This window comes from Hydra vulgaris, chromosome 10, assembly GCF_038396675.1.
Source record: "Hydra vulgaris chromosome 10, alternate assembly HydraT2T_AEP".
Classification (NCBI taxonomy): domain Eukaryota; kingdom Metazoa; phylum Cnidaria; class Hydrozoa; order Anthoathecata; family Hydridae; genus Hydra; species Hydra vulgaris.
Genome location: NC_088929.1, coordinates 29,917,501 through 29,940,119, shown reverse-complemented (window position 1 = coordinate 29,940,119; position 22,619 = coordinate 29,917,501). Strand labels below are relative to the sequence as shown.

At 30.5% G+C, this 22,619-nt stretch overlaps 1 protein-coding gene across 1 annotated transcript in view; it reads right to left on the bottom strand.

Annotated features, from left to right (window-relative positions):
* The window catches only part of LOC100200067 (synaptic vesicle 2-related protein), a 126,453-nt gene that overhangs the window by 38,979 nt on the left and 64,855 nt on the right, over positions 1–22,619 (bottom strand). Inside the window, exons 17-19 of the mRNA XM_065808552.1 lie at positions 12,217–12,315; positions 8,356–8,573; positions 7,586–8,215 (exon numbers count right to left, since the gene is read on the bottom strand). Of these exons, the coding sequence (XP_065664624.1) occupies positions 7,586–8,215; positions 8,356–8,573; positions 12,217–12,315 (947 nt within the window). The remainder of the gene's footprint in view (positions 1–7,585; positions 8,216–8,355; positions 8,574–12,216; positions 12,316–22,619) is intronic.

The window sequence follows — 22,619 nt, the reverse complement described above, 5'->3', positions numbered from 1 at the left end:
AGAACATATGCCTTATGTTGTTTTTAACTATAACTTATAGAAAAACTAATGTTAAGAAAATAATTCTGTGACGATAAAAACTAATCGCATTATTTTTAATTACCCGTATTTTACATAACAGAAATAAAGTTGATTTTTTGTATTTGTTTATCCGTGTTTTTAAGTTATTTTTGAGATAAAATAAAAGTTATATGGTGTCTAATGGTATGATATTCCTAAAACGAGAAAGATTAAGGTTTCGGTTTTATAAAAACAAAAAAACTAAACAACAAGAGTTGTGATTAAAACTTATTTCTTTATTAATCAAAAAAAAAATTAACAAAAATAAAATAATCCAGGTAATAACAGTGGAAAAACGAAAATAAAATTAATTAGAAAAACATGACAAAAAATATGTTTAAATAAAACATAAATAATATTGCACAAAATATTAAACTTTACATTTAAACATTAACATTCGCCTGGCTTTGATTTTTGCATAATCTTTACGCAACAAATCTAGGTTAATAGATTTGGCAATGTCCGATTCTATAGAAATCATTGCCAAACCATTCAATTTTTCTTGCCCCATAGTTGATCGCTGGTAATTTTTAATTATTTTTAATTTAGAAAAAGTTCTTTCACCTTTAGCAACAGAAACAAGCAAAGTTAATAGCACTCTTAATGCAATCAGTGCATTAAGAGTGCTATTAACTTTGAACGTTGTTATTATAAATCCATTTCAAAATGTTTTCTGGGTTAGTATTATCTTCAATTTTTCGAGACAACAACTTCAGCTCAATTTGTAGTTCGTTTGCGCCAAGATCTTTGCTTTTTTAATAAGTTAATGTTGTTTCTAATAATTTACATTTATCTATGAGTTCATTGTTATTCATTTCATCACATTTTTTAATATCATACAAAAGTTTAAAAGGTAGCATAACACTTGAAAATGATTCAAAACGTTCTTTCATTGAAGAAATTGCTATTGTAAATAATACGTCGAAAAATTTCCTTTTGAATTTCATTTTAGGATTAATGGATTCGGGTGCTTCAGGCTCCTCTCCAAAAAAAAGCGTTCTTTTTCGGATCCGATTTTCGGATTCGGATCAGAAAGCACTAGAAAGTGTTTAAAACGTTTGAAAAGCGTATTTAAACGTTTCAAAAATGTTCTGTGCTAACTGGGGTGTATCTGTATATAAATTAAAAATAAAAGCAAAATAAAGAAGTTTTAAATTACAGCATGAAACTAGCTTTGCAATGTGCGTAAATTTTTTTTGATATCTTTGTATTTACTATAAAAATTATAAATAAGATCCTTTCAATACTTTCAATATTAAATCAGGACTTTAACCTTTGCGCCACGATGACTTATATGAGACTTTAAAGACTGTTCTCATCAATTTGTATTGATAAAATTTGATTGGAACTTTAAATAAGTACAAGCAACAAGTCTTAAATAGTTAAACCAATTAATTGAACTAAATTTTTTTATTTGAGTTTACATATTTTGTCGAGGTAAATTAAATACTTTAGCAAATACAAGCAATGTTCCTGAGCGATCATATTGATCTTTATTTTCAGAACCTTTTTACAAGCGTAATAATTCACTGTTTCCCCTAAAGCTGTATTTCTCAATGCATTGTATGGAGCTCTATAACCAAGACAAATAAAATCTTATCTTACTATAACAACATAGCTGTCATTAACGGAGATTTCATTAAATAAAATTGTATTTAGGGTCAAAGTGTTTTTTCTAAAGTTATTTTACTTCGACATAAAACTTTGGAAGAGTTAATTAACCTTTTTGATTTTACTTCCTTTAATGGTTAAATAGGAATTCGGCAAAGCTGTAAGTATAGAAAATCTACCTATGTTATCAGCTTATGTTACTTGTTTATCAAAGTATTTGTTTGCATTTAAGTGATGACCATTTAAGGAGAACATCCCCCATGAAGGGGTGTATTATTTGTACAATCGAAAGGGCTTTAGTATTTAAATTTTGATAAAATTGTACAGCTTTGATATTGTACATTAATTTTATTGACGAAAATATTTAGATATGATTAATGTTCAAAACAAGCAATTCTGCTGTCAATTTGTAATATTACAGTTAAAATCAACATTTTGTCGAAGGGTAGAAACTTTAGACGTCATAACTTTCAAACACTTATTTATTATTAAAAGAAATTTAAAACTTGTCAATGAATTTAAATTTAGTATAAACCATCAGTAATCAAATGTCTTATTAACTCATTGTCTTTACATTAAAGTTGACGGAGATTGGAGAAAATTCAGGATAGTATTTTTATTATCAGTATCTATAGTTAGGCTCAACGCTGCTCATATATGCTTTTTCATAGAGTTTTGAAATACATGATTTACTTTAGGGAATTCTCTTCCGTCTAATGTCTAATTGTTTAGTATTGATTGGCTTACAGCAGTGGTTCCCAACCTATGAGTCGCAAACTCAGTGGGGACGCCTGATGGTTTCCTAGGTGTAGCCATTAGGCCTTCTGAAAACAGTTTTTTTACGCTGGTCAGTAGTTTCTTTTTATCATTAAAAATTTAAGAGATACTTCTACTTTGACTACAGTTATAACACCGAAGCAACGTACAAAACTATAATTCATTCAACAGATGACATGATCATGTATAATTTAATTATTTTAGACATTTCAATTCTTGCAACTTCAACTCTTTTTACAACATTACCTACGTACTTAGTGACGAAAATGAAATCATATCTTGCTTGCGGCAAAATAGCATTTTCAGCCGTTAGTAAAGTTATTCAAGCACGCGCTTTATATTCTCTCTTACTATAAGCTATTTTATATATTTATATTCTCTCTTACTATAACCCATTTAAACTAAAAGTTTTGTTATAACTTTTATATTGATTAAATTTTCGTGCCTGTGATTATTAATTAGCGAGAGTCAAGTAATAGTGAAAAATATATAGACGAAAAAAATAAATTAAATAAAAATCTACATGTCAGACGAATTCATAAAGCCCAACAAACAGAATTGCTTTTCATATTAAACATTCTATCTATGCAGGCAAGGATGTTTAGCAACATATTAAATACAATATCCTTGTCTTATATCATCGTCACTAGAAGAATAGATGACATTTTTGCAGGTATTCTTTAACAGATATTTCCGAAAATGAAGTCTGCTCCCCTTAATATTTAGGATCAAATTTGACGAGTTAACAGTTGTGGAATTTTCAGTTACTGATTTACGTGAGGTATATTAATGAAAGCGAAATAAAAAATGTGTTTCTTTTTGCAAACCTCTTAAAACCATAAATACTGCACGCAATGCATATGCTACAACTAATTCTTTTTTTAATAATTATGACATCATCATGACATCATCTATTGGAAAAATATTTGTGGTGTTTGCACAGAAAGGGTTCTCGCAATTTCAGGATGTAATTCTGGATTTTAGCGTTTTGTAATAAATGCATAACCGAAAGTTTTCGAAACTCACTTTTGATTTATCGATCAGTGTTAGCAAAAACGACTTTGCCACACGAAGTTCAACAATTAATGAAAAACATTGTAAGTATGTGTTGAATTTTGAAAAAAGTGATGCTTTAAAAAGCCGCCTGTTTTTTTTTGACACAACATTTTAAGATGCATCAAACTTTGCAGTAAGTAAGATGCATCTAATAATGTTGTGATATTTAACAAAAATGTGAGGTGGTTGTCCATAATGAAAGTTTTAAAACTTGTCATGAGTTAAAAACGTTTTTTTAATTGAAAACCTAAATTGAAGCACCGTTAAGTGAAAAAACCCAACTTCGCAAAATTGCTTTTTAGGCTGACATCTTTGCATCTTAAACAAATTGAATTTTTCGCTCCAAGGCCTAAATGAAACATGCCTAAGTTTTTCAAAAAAAGATTTGAGCATTTGAATAGAATCTTTAACTTTGGCAAACAAAAGTGAATGAAAATTTTTTTTTTTTTTGTTAATTCACCTCCTCAAGGCCGAGAAGACCACTACAGACGAGGAGGCTGCTTATTTGTGGTATAACCCTCTCGCAACTTAATAACTCCGAAACACGAACCTTGACGAGTAAGGCCGCTGCGCGAAGAAACGAGTTGAGCGCGGTACTACCAGGGACGTGGTGGTGATCAAACTCGGAACCTCTCGCTTATGAAGCAAGCGAAAAACATTATAGTTTGCTGCAAAAATGAAGTGATTCTGGAGCAACTTTATCAACTTTATTGTTAGGGTCGCATAACTCGGAAAATGTTATTAAGGGATCGTGGCATTGGATAGGCTGGGAATGGCTGCTGTAAATTAATAAAAAAGATTCATTATTTGTTTTGCTGTTTGTTATTTTCAATTAGGAAAGCCAAAAATTTCTCAGAAGTTTCAATAGGATTTTGAGACTGGAACAAAACGGAACACCAAAAAAGGAAGGAACACCAAAAATGCAATCCTGATTAGAAAACTATTGAAAAAATCTTAAAGAAGGAAAGGCCATGGATTCTGTTCTGCAGAGAGCTATTAATGGAGAAATGAAAAAGTGGAGAGACATCTTAAAGGTGATTGTTAATGCAATTCTGTGTTCTGTGCAAAGAACAATCTTGCCCCTCGGGACACAACAAAAGTCATTAGTCAGCATAACAGTGGAACTTTTTTAAACTTGATTGAGTTGATATTATTATCATTTAGTAGCTGAACACATTGCATCTTTTAAAGCAAAGAAAGCCACAACATTCTACTTTTCTTTCCGAATTCAAAATGAGCAATTGAGTTAATCAAGCAGAAAGTAAGAAATGAAATATTATCAAACAATGAAGAAGCTAAATACCACTCTGTTCTGTTTGACTGCACTACAGATGCCTCCTAGTAGGAGCACATGACCCAAATAATCAGGTATATCCACATCAATGATGAAACGTGTGCAACTGAGGAAAGCTTTGTGGGCTTTATTGAATCTTACCAAAAAACCGGAGAAAGTCTTGCAACAGAGACCACTGAAATATTTTTCAGTGGTCTCTGTTGCAAAAAACCTTGCTGAATAATAGGAGAATGGGTGTGAACTTGGACGCCATTGTACTTTCTAGACAAATTGGCTCTATTGTTGTAGTTCTTAAGACATCCTGAGAAGGATATCGAAAGAATTACAACAATAGAGCCATTATGTGAATTTGCCTCCAATTAATAAATGGCAAATTTACTAATATGTCATTAAAATCTATTAAAAAGCCAGAAAAGTGAACTTGATCTGAAGTTTGTACAACATTCATGGCAAGTTTTACTTTACATTTGATGAGATGTATATTGATAAATATTAATTTTAATTTTTTTGGGGGAGGGGTGAGAGGAGAGAGAGGGGGTAAGGGTAAGGCGTAGATTTTCTTGCTTGCCTGAAGCACAAAATTGGCTTGCTACGCTCCTGAATCTTTATGAAGTAAAGGCAAACTTGTAATACCAGGTGAAAAGCTTTATACCAGATTATACCATTTAACATCATTAGGCCTGCGAGGGGTCAAAACTTGTGTTTTTTTTAAGACAAAATAATTTATAAATTTTTAAAGTTCATAAGTTTTAAGTTATCTTTTTCCATGTGACTATCGGTAAGTAATATTATTTTGTAAACAAAAATCCATGTGCTTTTTACTTCATTAAACAAAATTATTGAAAAAATAAGTTGATATTAAAGATATAGCGATTGCTTTCTATTAGCAAGTATGGGGTAACTTGAACAGCATTTATTGGGGCCCCTAAAACTGTTAAGAGTACTCTATTATGTTATAAACCATTCTAAAAATCATTTCTTTTAACATTTGCAGTTGAGCCATTTATTGAATTTTATTGTAGCCATTATTTAATGACATTTAAAACGATTTATCGTTCTCTGTAATGCGATCTTGACCGTTGGATGCATTGTTTAGGTTATAATTAATAATTTATCTTTCAAGTAAAAATCTGGCTTTTCTCTACGTTTTATACTTTTTATTTACTTTTTTAATGATCCTTATAGTGTGGTATTTTTTTTACGGTATCCCAAGGGTACCTTGAAACAAATTTCTAGCTGAAGAGCTAGAAGTGTCTCCTGCAAAAGTTTATTTACCCAAAATCTCTAACAAAGCTTCAATTGGAATAAGAAAAGATTAGGCAAGTTGAATAAGCTCAAGTAGTATTTGAATACTGTCAAAAGCCAATCAGTGGGATAATGGTTGTGAAATAAAGCTAGTAAAAAACAAACTTACTGATAAACTTTTAATAGCAACCACTTTTCCTAGGACAAGAAGTTTTCATCAATTTGTACCTTTTTTTCTTTCAATTAACCTTTTTTTCTTTCAATTTCTTTTAATTATAGGCAATTTAAAAATATTATAACTTTTGAACTATTTGGATTCAAAGGATCCAAAATCGAGAAAAAACGGAGTCGAGAAAAATCGAGAAAAAACTCCGTCGGAGTCGAGAAAAAATCGGAGTCTCGATAAAATTTGTTATAAACTAAAAAATTAAACTATCTAGTTGATAATTTAACATTGTTCTTATATTTTTATTTTTTTATTTTATGTATTTCGATTTATAATTAATAATAAACTTTTAAAAAATTTATGTTTATATATTTCTTAGTAACTTAGATATTTTTCTTATCACAATCTTATAATCTAATAAATGGCTTTCTAACCGGTATTGGTTAGGAAGAAGGCGTGAACTTTCAGTTAAATGCCCTTCCGCGGTGCTCAGTAATAAAGACTTCTTGGGTTACCTATAGTAAAAACTAAAAAAAAATTTAAAACATTATTTATTCTGAAGATCTTTTAAAATAATATTTTAAAAAAAGATGAAAACATCTATCATTTCATCAGAAAGCGAACTACGAAACTTTGTGACAAATCTGGAAGACGAGGAGAAAACTCTTTCTGCTTCCGAGAAAGTTGCATGAATTCTGTGGATGACTTGTTCAAATTTCAAAACTGCTTCTGGTTTCACACCAGTTACTTTGTATTCTTTTAACTGATCGGTGAAGGTCTTGACTTTTTTTTTGGCTTTTTAGCTGTTGATTGATTTTGATAAAAAACTTCTTGAAATTCGGCAAAAAAGGATGTCAATTGTGATGGTTCTTCTTGCTTGTATTTAGCGCAATCATCTGATTTTGTTTGAAAACTATTTTATTTTGCTGCAAATAGTTGATCAAATAATTTTGCAGCATAAACTTGAATATCTTTTTTAGAAGCGTAAAAAAATGTGTGGTTTTTATTTTTAAAAAAATCGGGATTGTGCAAATAACGACTCAATGATACAGCATAATGTTTTTACGATTTTCGTATCTGGAGATTAACGCCTCAGCAAAATTACAACTGATGTTAGTTTCTAGTTCCTTTAACTTTCTTACTAACGTTTCCATAACGATGTCACACTCCAAAATTGTTGTATTTTTCTAAGCGAACTGCAGCGTCAGCAATGACTTCCAATAAGTCAGACAGCGATTTTAAGAAATCCAAGTCAATTGCATCTAAGATGTATAAGCAGTTTAGTTCTTCGAGTGTTTTTCACAGCTTCTAAGCAATCCAAAAATCTTTCGTTTATCTGAAAAGCATTGTTCCATCTAGTGCGGTTGTTGAGCAACAGTCCTTTGTCATGCAAAGATTCGTAAGTTTTGTGTGTTGTTCTTTTAAGAACTTCATATCGAAACGATGAATATTTTAAAAACTTAATTAGTATTTGAAGTTTCTGTAGATTTTTTTCGATATTTTCTTCATATTCAATCTCATTCTCCAAATATTCAATAAAAAACTCTCCTTCAGTCTCTCCATCAGTTTCCGTTTCTGTTTCAATATCCGATTCAGTTTCTTTGTTCACAGTTTCGCGACAATCTTTTTTAGCGTATATCAAATCATAAACACTCAAATGAATTGAATGATTCTGGCAGATTTGATGGGGAAACTTAAATTTGGTACTTAATGTATTAAATATGGTACCCAATTTCACCATCCAGCTACAGCCATCCGTAGTTTTACCTGCAACATCTTCATCATCTATACCGAATTCTTTTAATTTTTGCATTATCAAAATATTTAATGTTTCGGCAGAACAAGGAGTTGGCAATCTTACCATTCCTAAACAATATGTTCGCTCGTGATGAACATTTAAATTGTAGTATCTTCTACCTCTATTGCTACACCATTCGTCACCTGTTAGTCCAAATTTTTCTCCTTTTGCTTTCAATGTAGCCAATTCAGCTATCATTAACATTTGGCTTCAGCATGAAACATCTTAATTTTTTCTGAAATTGTGAACGCTGACTTGGGCAAACTATGCCCATATTTTTCAAAAAACATTCTAAGTGTTTCAGATTGAGTTATGGACCTAATCGAATATCCATCAAGAGCTGTCTACTTGGCAAAAAGATAGTTTAACGACATCTTAGCCAAAACTGGTCTGGAACTGGATGGTTTTAAATCTATTTTCTCGCAACTTTTGACGTGACCAATTAGGCCGTTTGTGCTGCTTCCTGGACATGCGATTCTTTTATGGCATTTTTTGCAATCTCCGTATTTCCTATCATTTACCACAACTTTATCAAAGTATTTCCACGCTTCCGAAACCATTTTTCTCTATAAAAGAAAAGTTATCAATTTGACTGTGATAGATATTTGTTCTTAATTTTATTTTAATTGAGATAAGTTATCACATTTTAAGTTATTAATTAAGTTATTTAATCTAATAGATAAGTATAATGAAACATTAATTATTATTATTTGTTATCAGTGATAACATTTTATTACATAATTTCGCCACAATGCACAGTGGGCCGAGTATTAGACTTATGGTGGACAAAGTTATTTTGATCATACGATATACGACATTATTGTAAAAAAAAATGTATTATATGTTTAAAACTTATTTCGTTGTTACCTCAACCAGTTTTTGTATATATTATAAATAATGATCTTGACTTAAATTTTTTTTTTGTTAAGGTAAACTATTAAATAGTTAAAATAAACACTAATAATATTTTAAAAGTTACTGTTTACAATCTTTGCTTAAAAATTAAAAAATTCTTGCTTTTTTGATAAAAAAAGATATTTTATTATGCATTACATTTTATTATACTGATTTTTGTGGATTTAAAAACTTCTAATATTAAAAAGATACTATTATACTCAAAAGAGTTTTGGAAATAGTACAATGGAAAAGTACGAGAATGTTTTATGATATGGTTTTGAATAGAGTAAGCTTTTTTTTTGAGGTTATTTCCACCACCACCACTAGGCCCACTGTGCATTACTAATTGCTTTGTGATGTAAATTAGTGTTGGTATAGAACAAAGAGAACACTTATATTTTGAAAACAAAATGAACTATTGTAAAAGCAGCGTAGAAATAAAATAAGAATTTAATTATTTTACAAGTAAAAATTAATATTTTCTCAAAACCTCGTCGAAGTTCCGTAAAGGTTTCTCGATTTCTCTCGAACTCCGAAACTCCGAAAAACCGAGAAAAATCCGACAATATGGAGTTCCGAATGGATCCTTTGATTTGGATTTGGGAGCAAAAACTTTATATTTTTTCATGCTTAATTATTAGGCAACGCTATTTAAAATTTAAAGAAAATATAAGGGGTGACTTAATTGAAGGTCCTTTTTTTAAATGGAGATATCCTACTTTCTTTCCCTCTAATATATTTTTGTTTTAGTTGCCCCAAGAATACCTAACGGTCTTGTCACAGAGCAGCGCGGAAGAGTATTTAATCTTGAAGTTACGCCTCCTTCCTCACCGAGGGCGCATAATATACCCAGAGCTTGCTTCGAACTCTCGATCTCTTGCTTCTAAAGCAAGCGCTTTAAACACTGCACCACGGCGGCTTTTATATGATATATGTTTACATAATATTTTAAGTATATAGTTTTATTATATACTTTAAATACTATACAAACATATATCATACATAATGTATATAACTTACCTGTGAATGACATTATACAAAAAATATACCATCACATTTATCAATAGTGTAGACAAATGAAGGCCAACATGATACGTGGATGATGTTAAACACAAGGGAACCAACCTTTGAAAAGTTAGTTAAAAAAAAACGACAAAACAGTTTGGATCACAATAATAACTTTTTCTAAGAAAACAATTTCTTATATATATTGTACATAATAAATAAATAGTTTTTTTTAGAAAAAGTTATTATTCAAACCATATGTTATGTGAAATAGTTAAACTCATAGATATATTCATCTCATAACGTAAAAATTTCATTCAAGAAAAAACTTAAGGAAACAAAGATGGTAGTATCTTTAACAAATAATTGTTTTTAGATAACAAATAGTATGCTAAAAACAATTATAATGTTGACATACACAGTCAAGGCCGGTGTGAGTAGGTGTCACATTAGAGAGGAGGGTGGGTGGGGGTGGGTTACCGATACAGTTTTTGCTGACTAAAAAAAAAAAAGTCCTGATTTTTTGTAATGTCATTACTGCCTAATCGACATTTGCCGACTAACTGTTTATATTTGCCGACTGATTTGTCTCAAGGGTCTACATTTGCTGACTGACTTGTCTAAAAGGGTTGAATTTGCCGCCTAAATAAACAAAATTTATTGATTGGGGATGTCACACACCCCCATTCGCACCAGCCTTATACACCGTATGTAACTTACGTGACTATAACTGTGTGTATGTATTATTGTATACAATAACCATATGTTTTATGGAAATTTCTAGACATAAGTCTATAAGGTATGACATTTAAAAACATTTTTAAAATTGTCTTAATTGTCCTGCGGCTGCTTTAAAAGCAGCCGCAGCTTAGTGGTTTAATAACTTTGTTATTAAACCACTAGGCAAATTCACATAAATCCGTGGTTTAATAGAGATCTGTGGTTCAAAGTCACCTCTGGCCAAATTTTATAACAACGGTAAGGAAGGAGGCGCGAACTTCTATTCAAATGCTCTTCCGCCGAGCTCTGTGATAAGACCGTAAGGACTTCTCAGGGCACCTAAAATAAAAATTAAAAAATTTGGAACATATTGGACTTTTTGGATACCAGAAGGACACCTGCTTTTATTTACATAAAAGTTTTTTGATTTGTATTGAATGGTGAAAAAAAACTTTGATAATAGTAAAAAAACTTTATTTGGTTTTTTGTTAGGGGTGTACCGGAATTCCGGCCGGAATTTGTGTCTAATAGATCAATTCGCTTCTGACTAGAATTAAAAATTTTTTTTATGACATGTGACACAGGCTGTGTAAATAAATCAAAATATCATTATCCTACAGAGCAATGAAGAACTATAGGTTAACCTAGGTAAAAAAAACAAATGTAATTTTTGCAAATATATTTGAAGTACTACTATTTCTGCAGATAAAATTAGATTTGTATTTTTTACCTAGGTTTACCTATAGTTCTAAATTGTTCTGTAGGATAATGATTTTTTTATTTATTTATACAGCCTGTCACATGTCATAAATTTTTTATTTTCAATTCTATAGCCAGAATTAAAAAAAAAAATTGGGTAGAATTAAAATTTTTTTTTTTAAATTCTAGCTAGCAGCAAATTGATCTAAAAGACACAAATTCCGGCCGGAATTCCGGTACATCCCTACTTTTTATAAAAAAATTAAAAAAAAAAATAATCAGAGATTTATTCTATACTTTACATTCTTGAAAATTTTGTAATTAGTGTAATTAAAGATATTCAATTTAAAACAATTGGCAGATTAAGGCATTTCAGGCCTTAGGCAGAGGTACACTGAGGGTCTCGTTTAGGCATATGAGAACAAAAAAAGGCTATAACCAGAAGTTACATATTGGTTTTTGTAGTGATGGATCGTTTTTTTAAAGATGTATGGTGTTCTGTAATTGGTCGAATACTTTATTATTACAATTAAAAAATGCATTTTTTAATTGTAATAATAAAGTATTCTTTATTATTACAATTAAAAAAAACAAAGCTTTTTGTTTTTGTTTAGGTAATAAAATAAATGTAAACGTTAATAAAAAAACCGCATAAACTTTTTTTATGCTTAAATTACAGGCCTCTATTTTGAGCAGGTCTTTTGTAACAGGCTAGTTTGCCTAATAGATAATCTGCAATTGTTTAAAAGACAAGAAAAAACAAGAAATGTTTATATCAATAATATTTTTCATTATAATTTCAGTTTAAAAAGCCAGTATAACATAACCACTCACACATATTCACTGATAAAACTCGATTAGATTTAAAATTGTCAGCAATTTCTATCTTCTTGATAAAAGATTTTCTTTCTCGCAAAGATATTTGGTTTCATCTGAGATTTCTGCGTATTTTCTTTTATTTAACTGTATATCATCAAGAGTTGAATTCTAAAAAAATAGTAAAAAAGATAAAATGCTGCAATAAAATGTTTTTACAAATTTAACTTTATTGATTAAAAAGTAATTTGTTGTTCAAATATCGATGCAGAATCTTTCACCTAACAACAAGCCAGAGAAAATTTCTAGGCGATTATTCATTAAATTTCACTGAAAATTTTTATTAGCACGTACGAATCAACCATTTATTAAAACTTTTAAAATTTGGCATTTTAAAAGCCATAAATTTTATGCTTTAAAAGATTTATTTAAGACCTTTTATCCAAGGTCTGATGAAAAAAATCCTTTCAAACTAATAATATATAAAACTATTAAAAAAGTAAAGTTTTTAACATCTAAGCTTTAATTATGTTATTATAATATAACTAAAGCTTAAAAAAATAATTATGTTGATGGATAATTATTACAACTTTTTTTGCGCCATTTTTTTTTTATTTTGAAAAAGTTTACGTTTTGTTTATTAATTAGACGGATGAGCCATTTCACGGTCTCAACAAACTTTTTAGCGAGGGAACAATCAGCAAAACCTAAGTTGAAAGGTAGTTAGAAAATTTCAAAACATGAACTTCTTGAACAAAGTTTGCAGACAAAGAAGAAAAAAGAAGACCATTGGAGTTCAACGACCAGATCCACAATCGTCCATCCTCTTAACAAGCTCAGAAAAGTGTGGAAATTGGCTGCATGGGTCTCCAAAGAGCTCTCTGAAAACAACAAAGCAGAAAGTGTACATATTTTTATTGATTTGCTGCAAGGAAATGGTTTTTTCCTAAAGTGTCTTATAATGGGTGATAAACCATAACTACTATTTAAAAATGTCGAAGATATTTGCGTGTCTCCGAGTGTTTCTCCAAAAGCAATACCAATAGGTGTCTACAGTAAGAATGCTATATGGTGTGTATGGTGGAACAGAAGTGGAGTTATCCACTGGAAATCATCTCAAACAGAATTCGCTATTGGTGGAATAACAATAATAAACGCTAACAGTAGCAGATTCCCGAAAAAATGGCAAGCGGAAATTCAACATTAACAGCCATGTTTATGGGCCTCAACTCGACCGCTTCCACGCTGCTATTGAAGCGAAATAATATCGAAAAAAGAACCGTACCGTCTTCCACCACAATAACACCGTCCACTTATTGAACGTAGTGTCGTCAAATAGGGGATTGGGTCTGCTTCCACATTTACCATATTCACCGTTCCGTTTCACCACATCAATCGGTCTTTAAAACTGGGAAACAAAATTTACGACGATTTGGACGGCTTGGTGGCCTATGTTAGACTGTAGATTGCCTCCAAGAATCGTGACTTTTTCGCCCGTGGGATCGATCAATTGAAAAGCAAATGGGAAGCTTCAATTCATCCTTAAAGTGGATGAATTGAAGTAGATTACATTCTGAAATAATCATTTAAACATGTTATTGTTAAATCTTTTTTGCTAAACAAAATTTTTTTGAAAAGATGCCACAATAATTTATGCATCAGCCTATATTTTATATTAGATGTTATAATATTATAGCAAATTGCATTTTAAAATCGTACTGTGTAAATGTTATATGGCTATTACATTTATATAAAATGCAAATCAAATAAAGATAAAATATGGAGGAAGAAGCATATACGAATGACATAATAATTAAAAAAAAGCAACAATAAAAATAATGTACGTTAGTAGGGCGAATAGCTTAGCCTGTAGCCATCAACGATAACTGCTAGCTAAATTTTAACTTTCAAGTCTCGGACTAAGAAATTTAAATCTAAGTTGTCACTGAAAATGTAACGTAATGTGCCGTACTATGATTCACATACCATTTAATCATTCCCTGCAAGCACTGTTTGATAATTCCCAGCAAGCACATAACGTTGTTTTAACGTTAAAATTTGGTTATCATATGAAAATTAACGATCTAAATATCAACGTTATTTCAATGTTCTTTTTAAACATCGGAAATGAATTAAAATGTGTCGACGCAGTCATAATTATAATTCAAACACGACGGTATCGATCTTATTGTATTTTAAAGCATCTCAAACAAATTGAATAAATTATTTTAAGATGTTTTAATAATAGGGGAGACCGAGGGTAGCTGCTTCTGTTTTTACTCTTTGATCTATGTAGCCCTAACGGCAAAATCTTTAGAAAATATTAAAGCGCAGCCTTAAAAAGTATGAACTTCAGTAACATTTTAAACTTGCATTCATTATAAAAAAAACTTTCTTGGGGCCTTATTGGGACCATAAAAAAAAATAAATAAAAAAAAAGGTTCACTAACGTGCCCCACTCATGGTAAGTTGACACAAACTATAAAAATGATTATTAATGTACAATGAAGTGCAAAATTTATAAAAATATTTGTACTTTTTATTTTGGCAACAATTTGAAGTCAAAAAATTTAATATTGCTTTTAGCTGGTACCAAACCTTATTTTGTATGACAAGCCAAAACAATAGCCCCACTTTTATCTGTTAAAAAAAACCCTAAATTTGCTTTGAAGATTTGCAAACGATATTTTGTTGAAATTTTAAATTTAAGATGTACAAACCAGACGCAAGTATTAAATTATGAATAATAACTTTAAGAACCAATCTCATGAAAAACGTTGATAAAAAATTTGCAGCAAAAATCCTTCAAGAGAAATTTGCTTCAAAAATTAAGATCACCTCAGCAACATATGGAACACCGTGGATTATTTCTAAAAGTATGATTTAAACTAAAATCAAATATATCTTGATACTGAATGCTAATTTTAAAAACTCTATAACTATAAAATAAGTTGGATGTAGGTTGTATCCATCATGGATATAGGTAATTTCGATAATGTTTATCCTGTGTGCACATATAATGATATGAAATTATTCACAGACAATTCACAAGTAGAGATATTAGCAACAATGCTATATGCATACGGGTAAAACATAGTAAAAAATCTATCGAAACAAAAGTCAAATAAATGTTTCTTGTTAATATTTCTTACCAAACATTAACAAGAGTCAAATAAATGTTTACAAAAATTCTTTGAAGTAGGAAATCTTGAAGTTTTCATTCCTAAAAAATTCATTTTTTTTTTTAAATTAAAAATTTGTTTTAGGTTAAAATATTAGCTGATGATGTTGGAGGTAGTTTTAAAGTGGGTCTAGGAGTCATAAACATTTAAAACTACAATAAAAAAGATGTGCATCTTAAACAAAACATATACTCATAGGTACAAGTAGAAATAATGCGATTGATTTTACTCTTTTGGTTTTAAATTTTTAAACTTAAATTTAGTATTCATTTTGCTTAAATAATAGAGTATTATTCCTGATTTGGCAAGAGAGACACCAGCAAATAAAACTTTATTAATTAGAATTGTTTCAAACATAGAAAAATGTTACTCGAATTGTGAACAAATATGGAAAAAAAGTTGGTTTATCAGAAATATCATACAAACTGTCTGCTGATTTAAAGCTGCTTAACATAATTCTGGGACTACAAAGCCACATTTAAATAAAATCTTGCATTTATTCATTCCAAATCTTCCACAAAGCCACATTTAAGTAAAACCATCCATTTAAACATAATTGCATTATTGCATTATTGCATTATTGTACATCAAGTTTTTTTTGGGTTTACATGTTAGGTGTTAAACATCCCTGTTGATTTTTTAATTAGAGTTCTGACATTTTCTTGTTTGCATATGGAAAAGTTAGAACTCTTAGATCAATAAAAGAAAACAATTTAGCCTGGATAGCTGCTGGAAAGAAGGATGCCAAACTAAAAGACTTTAACAACTGCAACAATTTTACGTTACTGATAGGAGATGATTCAATCAAGATCCTAGACATTTGCAGCATTCCAGAATTTTCCACATTTTTATCTTAAATGTTTTTTTTTTTGTAAAATTTTCCGTAAAATTGACTAATATCTAAAATTATTATATTGCATAATAATAGTAATTAAAAAAACTGTACAATCCTATATATCATTCAAATATAAAACAGATTGTTATATAATAACAATTAATAATATTGCTATTTATTATCAATCTATGCAATAGATTAAATATAAATAACAAAATTACAAAATCTATGTAAATATTAACTTTTGTTTTATTAACAGTTTATAACTTTTACTTGTTATCAACAAAATATCTCGAAACTAAACAAAAAAAAAATGCAGTGGAAATCGGCCTTAAAAATTAGAAAATAATTATTTCAGTCATCGATATAAACAAAAACTTTCAGTGTAAACAGACTTTAAAAAATCGTCGATCTTGATTTGTTAAAAATGAGCTTTTGTTTTATTTCTCAACAAAGTATAAGCGTACAAATCCGATTAAAATTATGATAAAACAGCTGTTAAAAAATACGCATTTTTTTATAAAAAATTCTTATATTGTAACATAGCGTTAGATCGGAAGTTTTCACGAACTGACCAAGATAAACATAGTTTAGAAGAAAAAAAATCCCCCCCCCCACCTCTTTTTTATTAAAACCTCCCCGTTTCTTAGATCTGGACTAATATTACTACCCCCTTTCTTTCATTCTCAACCGTTTCCCTTGTATTAAGGACTCGAGAGTAGCTCAAGAAGTATGTTATTGTGTAACAAATCTTCTTGTTCCATATTTTCTTTATGAACTTTTTTTTTTTGCTTTATTTAAGACTTTTTAATTCTCTTTAAACTATTTAATGCTTGACTGAGTCTTGTTTCCCTGCCTGCTGGAAAATAGCATCTGTTGTTCCCAATTTTCAAAAACTCAGGTGAACATTCTGACCCCTTCAATTAACGTTCGATCTGTCTTCTTTCTTTTATTAGCAAAGTCTTTGATCAATTAATTTCTCACACCCCATCTTGAGTCAAACAACTTACTGTCAGACAATCAATACGGATTTCAATCCTCTCACTCTACGGCTGACTTGCTCACAGCATCTAAAGTAGCGTTTTTTGCTGATGACTCAACTTTATGAGTGTAAATATCGACCCGTTTAAGAAAGGGGCTGTATCTCCAAAATTTCTCATTTTTCGCAAAAATGGACATACGTCCCTTTTCTATAACGGGTGCAATATGTACATGCATACATACATACATACATACATAAATACATATATACATAAATACATACATGCATACTGTTGTGTTCATAATACATTCTACCTTAAGACCAGCATCGATATATAAGATAGGGCCGTATATATATACATGTATAATAATATGACACATGTCCCTAATAAACAAACTATATATATAAATGCAAGAAATCAAATTAATTCATAAATCTTCATAATCGAGTGGTATTTTATTCTTTATTCTTCGCTCACGACTTGATAATTGAATTCTTTGAACTTCTTTTGTATTTTCAACTAAATTGTTTTCTTTAATTATTTTATTATTCTTGCTCTCTCATTCCAATGACGTTGTACCACCATTGCATTCTTCAAACGAAAGACTAGCTTGTCCTCTGATAGCCACGTTATCCCAAGTCCAGCATGAAGCAGATATAGCGTAAACTTTTTTAAGTTGAATCTGATTTCGACAAAGGATATGTCCATTGTGATTTAATTTTACTTCATATGATCTAGGAGCAACGCATTTCATTATTTTACCTCTAAGACTCCATTCACAAGTTACTTTGTTTTGAATTGCAACAGTTTGATCTTGTCTATAGAGGTATGGTTCAAAAGCACCAATATTTATATCACAGTATTTTTTAGATTGAACTCTCTCTTTGACTATTTCTCTTGCAAATTTTGACTGTTCCTTATTTCGAGATTGAAACCTGGGTGAATTTTCTCTCAGTTGACGCCCATGTAATAGTTTCGCTGGAGATAAACCACATTTTATTGGAGTATTACGTGAAATTAAGATACCTTTATAAATGTCCTCATTCGACATATAGCATTTCTTTATTAACTGTTTTATTGATTTTATAGTTGCCTTTGCTAAACCATTCGATTGTGCATAGTGTGGGCTATTTGTTCTGTGCTTAAATTGCCACTGTTGAGAGAATTGAAGAAACACTTTCGAACTATATTGTGTACCATTATCTGACACTAACTCCTCAGGGATACCATTTCTAGAAAAAGATTTTTTTGCATGCTTGTATAACATTTGCTGATCCAGTACTTGAAAGCAGAAACACCTCAGTCCATAAGCTATAATAATCAAGAATAATTAAATAGTTTTTATTAGCCCACCAAAACAAGAGCCTGTGTCAAAAACTTGAGGTTTTTTCGGCTTTGATGGGAGTTTTCATACATTCCTCACTCTTTCGAATTAACTGTTCAATTTGGATATTTAAACCTGGCCAAAAAATACTCGTTTACATTTCTCCATTCCAAAGTGACCTTTATGCAATTTTGAAAAAATTTCTTTTCGCATACTAACTGGGATTATTATTCTATTTTGATATAATAAGGGTCCCTCAATTTTAACTATTTCATCTTTAAAATCAATAAGGTTGGAGAATCGCCGGACTGTATTTTTTGGAATTTGGCCATCCAGAAATGATACTTTCTTGCAATTGGTTTAAAAGTTCACTTTCTGCAGTTTTTTGCTTAATATCTTCCAAACAACCCTTTGTAGCAGGCATACTTTTTATTATTGAATTAAAATACACATTAAGATCATTTTCTGCAATCTCATCTTCTTTTGTAGGATTAGATACAGGTGCACAAGACATTGCATCTGCATCAGTAACAGACTTGCCCGCAACATGCATTCTTAAACGTTGAATTCTAGGAGACATACCAATAAGTGAACGATAATTTAATATTGGAATTAATGGTTTGTGATCTGTTTCTAGTATAAAATTTGGCAAACCATACAAATATTTTGACAAGCGTGTGCACCCAAATGTTACTGCTAACATTTCCATTTCGATTGGATAATAATTTTTTTCAGTTGTCCTAAGAAATCTAGATGCACAATCAATTGGTTTGTATATACCATTATGATTCTGGTAAACAATTACATTACTCCATTTAATGAACCATTTATTAAATGAACAATTACATTACTTCCATTTAATGAACTTTCATCTGTTCTTACTTTTACAGGTTTTTTAACATCCTAGAGTGCCAAAATGGGCGGATTGGTTAAACTATTTTTTACCTCATTACTCAAAAGATCTCGCAAGGGTTCAGCTACTTTAGCAAGTGATGGATTGAATTTTGATAATTGCTGGGTCATGCCAAGAAAACAACGTTAAGACATAATATTTGTTGGTTTTGGAAAATTTTTTATTGCTTTAACTTTTTTGGTCAATGGTTTTACTCCCTCTGCTGAAATTTTATGACCTAAAAACTCCACTTCTGTTTGATCAAATAAACATTTCTCTACATTAAAGGTAACTCCATTTTTAGCAAATCTATTTAGCAATGCTACAAGGTTTTCGTTATACTCCATTTCTGTATTTCCAAAAACAAAAAAAACATCTATACTTGTAACCACTCCTTTTAGACCATCAATAACTTGATTCATTTTTTTGAGTGATGTTAACCCAAAATGGACCCCTTGTTGGGCAGAACCGCCCAAAAGGTGTTGTAAAAGTACATTTTTACTGACTTTCAATATCCATTAGTAACTGTTAATGCCCTGAGTTAGCGTCTTACTTTGCCATATATTTATATCTATTTCCAAGTTGAGCCAATGTATTGTCTACATTTGGCAGTTCATAAAATTCACGCTTGGTGTCTTTGTTTAATTGTGTTAAATCAATACAGATACGAAGTAGTCCATTTGGTTTTTTCACAACTACTATTGGATGACACAAGTCTGTAGGTTGATCTACTATTTTGATAACACCCATCTCTTTCATACGCTCTAGCTTCAACTGTTCTAATAGTGGGAACGCTACTCGTCATGGTGCTCCAATGTGGTATGGTGTTGTTTTTCTTGTGTTGTTATATGTACAGGGTCACCTTTAATAGTCCCTAACCCTTTGAATACTGAAGGATATTGTTCTATAATGTTACTTTTTGATTTTGAAATCATAGCACACATGAATCGTTCAGGAATGTCTACTTTGACTAGGTTAAACTTTTGTATGGCAGGTCTTCATAATAAAGCAGTTTACACATTATCACAAACATATATAGTAATTAATTTACGGTTCTGACCGTTTATAGAGAATGATTTTTGAAAGTATCCAAGACAATTGAGTTGCTTATAACCAGGACTTATTAGTTGTTTATTAGTAGTGTATAAATGTACAATTTTAATTCCTAACTTTTTTAAATGGTTAGTTCCTATAACTGCAACCTCAGGGCCTGTGTCAACTTAAAATGTTATTTTTCCATATTTTACTTTTAATCGAATTTCCCAAGGTTTGTCTGTAAAATCTGCTCCAACTTTCCCTAAAAACAACGCACCTAGATGCGTTGTTTTTAGGAAGATAACTAGACAAGTATGCAACTTGACGAATTTTTACTATCGTTCTGTTGATCAATATATCTATCAGGAATATTTGGTTTTGCTTTTAGGCAAACTGAACTATTTGAGAAGTGATTCATAATGCTACAGTCTCTGCACTTTTTACCCCATGCTGGACATGATCCCCAAATAAAAGGATGCTTTTTTAAACAGAATCTACATACCAATGAATTAAATTAAAATCTCTATTATCACTGTTCTGTGTGGGTGAATTAAATTTGTTTTTACTGTACAATTGTTTTCCAATACGATCTACACTTTCACTGTTATTATTTTGCAATTCAGTTACACTATCTTGTGCTTTTTTCTGAAGAACGACAAAATTCTACTGCTTTATTGAGTGTTTTTTCAGAAAATAATTTCTCACGTACTTTATTACACCATATTCCATATACAATTTTATCTCTTAATAAACAGCCAAAACAAACTTCAGTATTACAAAAGTTGCAATTTTTACTTAATAATTTTACTTGGGTTAAGAAATCATCAAAGCATTCACCAGCTTCTTGAAAACTTTTAAAATATTTATGTCTTTCTAAATCTCATTAATTACACTTTTAGCAAACACTTCCATTTTTATCAATATGATAGTTGGATCTGTTTTTTCATTTTCGGTTAGGTTTAATGATTCGTAAATGTTTCGAGTTTCTGAAGAAAGTGTATATCTTAACATTGCAGCTTGATATGCTGGGGGTTTCTTTTCTAAACCTGACAACAAAACATAATCATGCCATTTCTCAATCCATGAGCAAGATGCAGCAAATCTATCTACAGTTAAATCTAACATTCGAGGAAAAACGCCTCCCTTACCACTTTCTGTCATTTTTTTATTTATTTTTAAGTAACGATTCAAAAGATTAAACAAGATAATCTTTAAACAAAAAACAATTAGTTTCCACACGTTTCTTTACATACTCATAGCGCCATGTTGTGTTATAATGTATTCTACCAGAAGATCGTCACTGATATATAAGATAGGGCCGTATATATATACATGTATAATAATATGACACACACGCATACATACATACATACATACATACATACATACATACATAAATACATTAACTAATCTTTATGCCACACCACATAGATAAGGCATTTTTTATGCTTTTTCTATAAATGGCATAAACTTATTGAAGTTTATAAGTTTGTAATTTTATGCATCCCTATTTTTAGAAAATTTACTCCTGAGTAAAGATCTGATAATTACATTAGAAATATGTATTATATTTTTGTCTAGACTCCTGTCTTGACAAAAATATAATACATATTTCTAATGTAATTATTCTCTTTTTAATCGCTTAGAACAGGCAGCCAATCTTGAATCTGATCTCACTTCTGCAACAGATTGAGGTTCGCAGTGGCTCGTAAGTTTTAACTCTAACAAAACTCAGTTATTTACTATAACTATCATAATACCATTCCTATATTAATAAATGGAAACCCTCTCACTGAGGCCTCTTTATATATACAATTGATTGCTAAATTAGCATCCACTAAGATTGTTTCTCTTTACCGTGGTTGCCATTTTCTAACTCCAGATTTCATTCTCTACATCTACAAACCTCTTATTTGTCATTGTGTAGAACACTGTTATCATATTTGGGCTGGTTCTTCTAATGATGCTCTTTCTCTTCTAGACAAGGTCCGAAAACGCATTGTAAACATAGTTGGACCTGCTCTATCTGCTAAACTTGAGCCTCTTTTCTCATCGTTGCATCTCTTTTTCTTTCCTACAAATACTATCATGGACACTGCTCAAAGGAGCTATCATCTCTAGTTCCATCAAATAAAACTCATTCTCGTTTGACTCGTCATTCAGCAAAGTCTCATTCGTTTACTGTAACTGTCCCTGCATTGTCTAAAAACTTTTATTTGTGTAG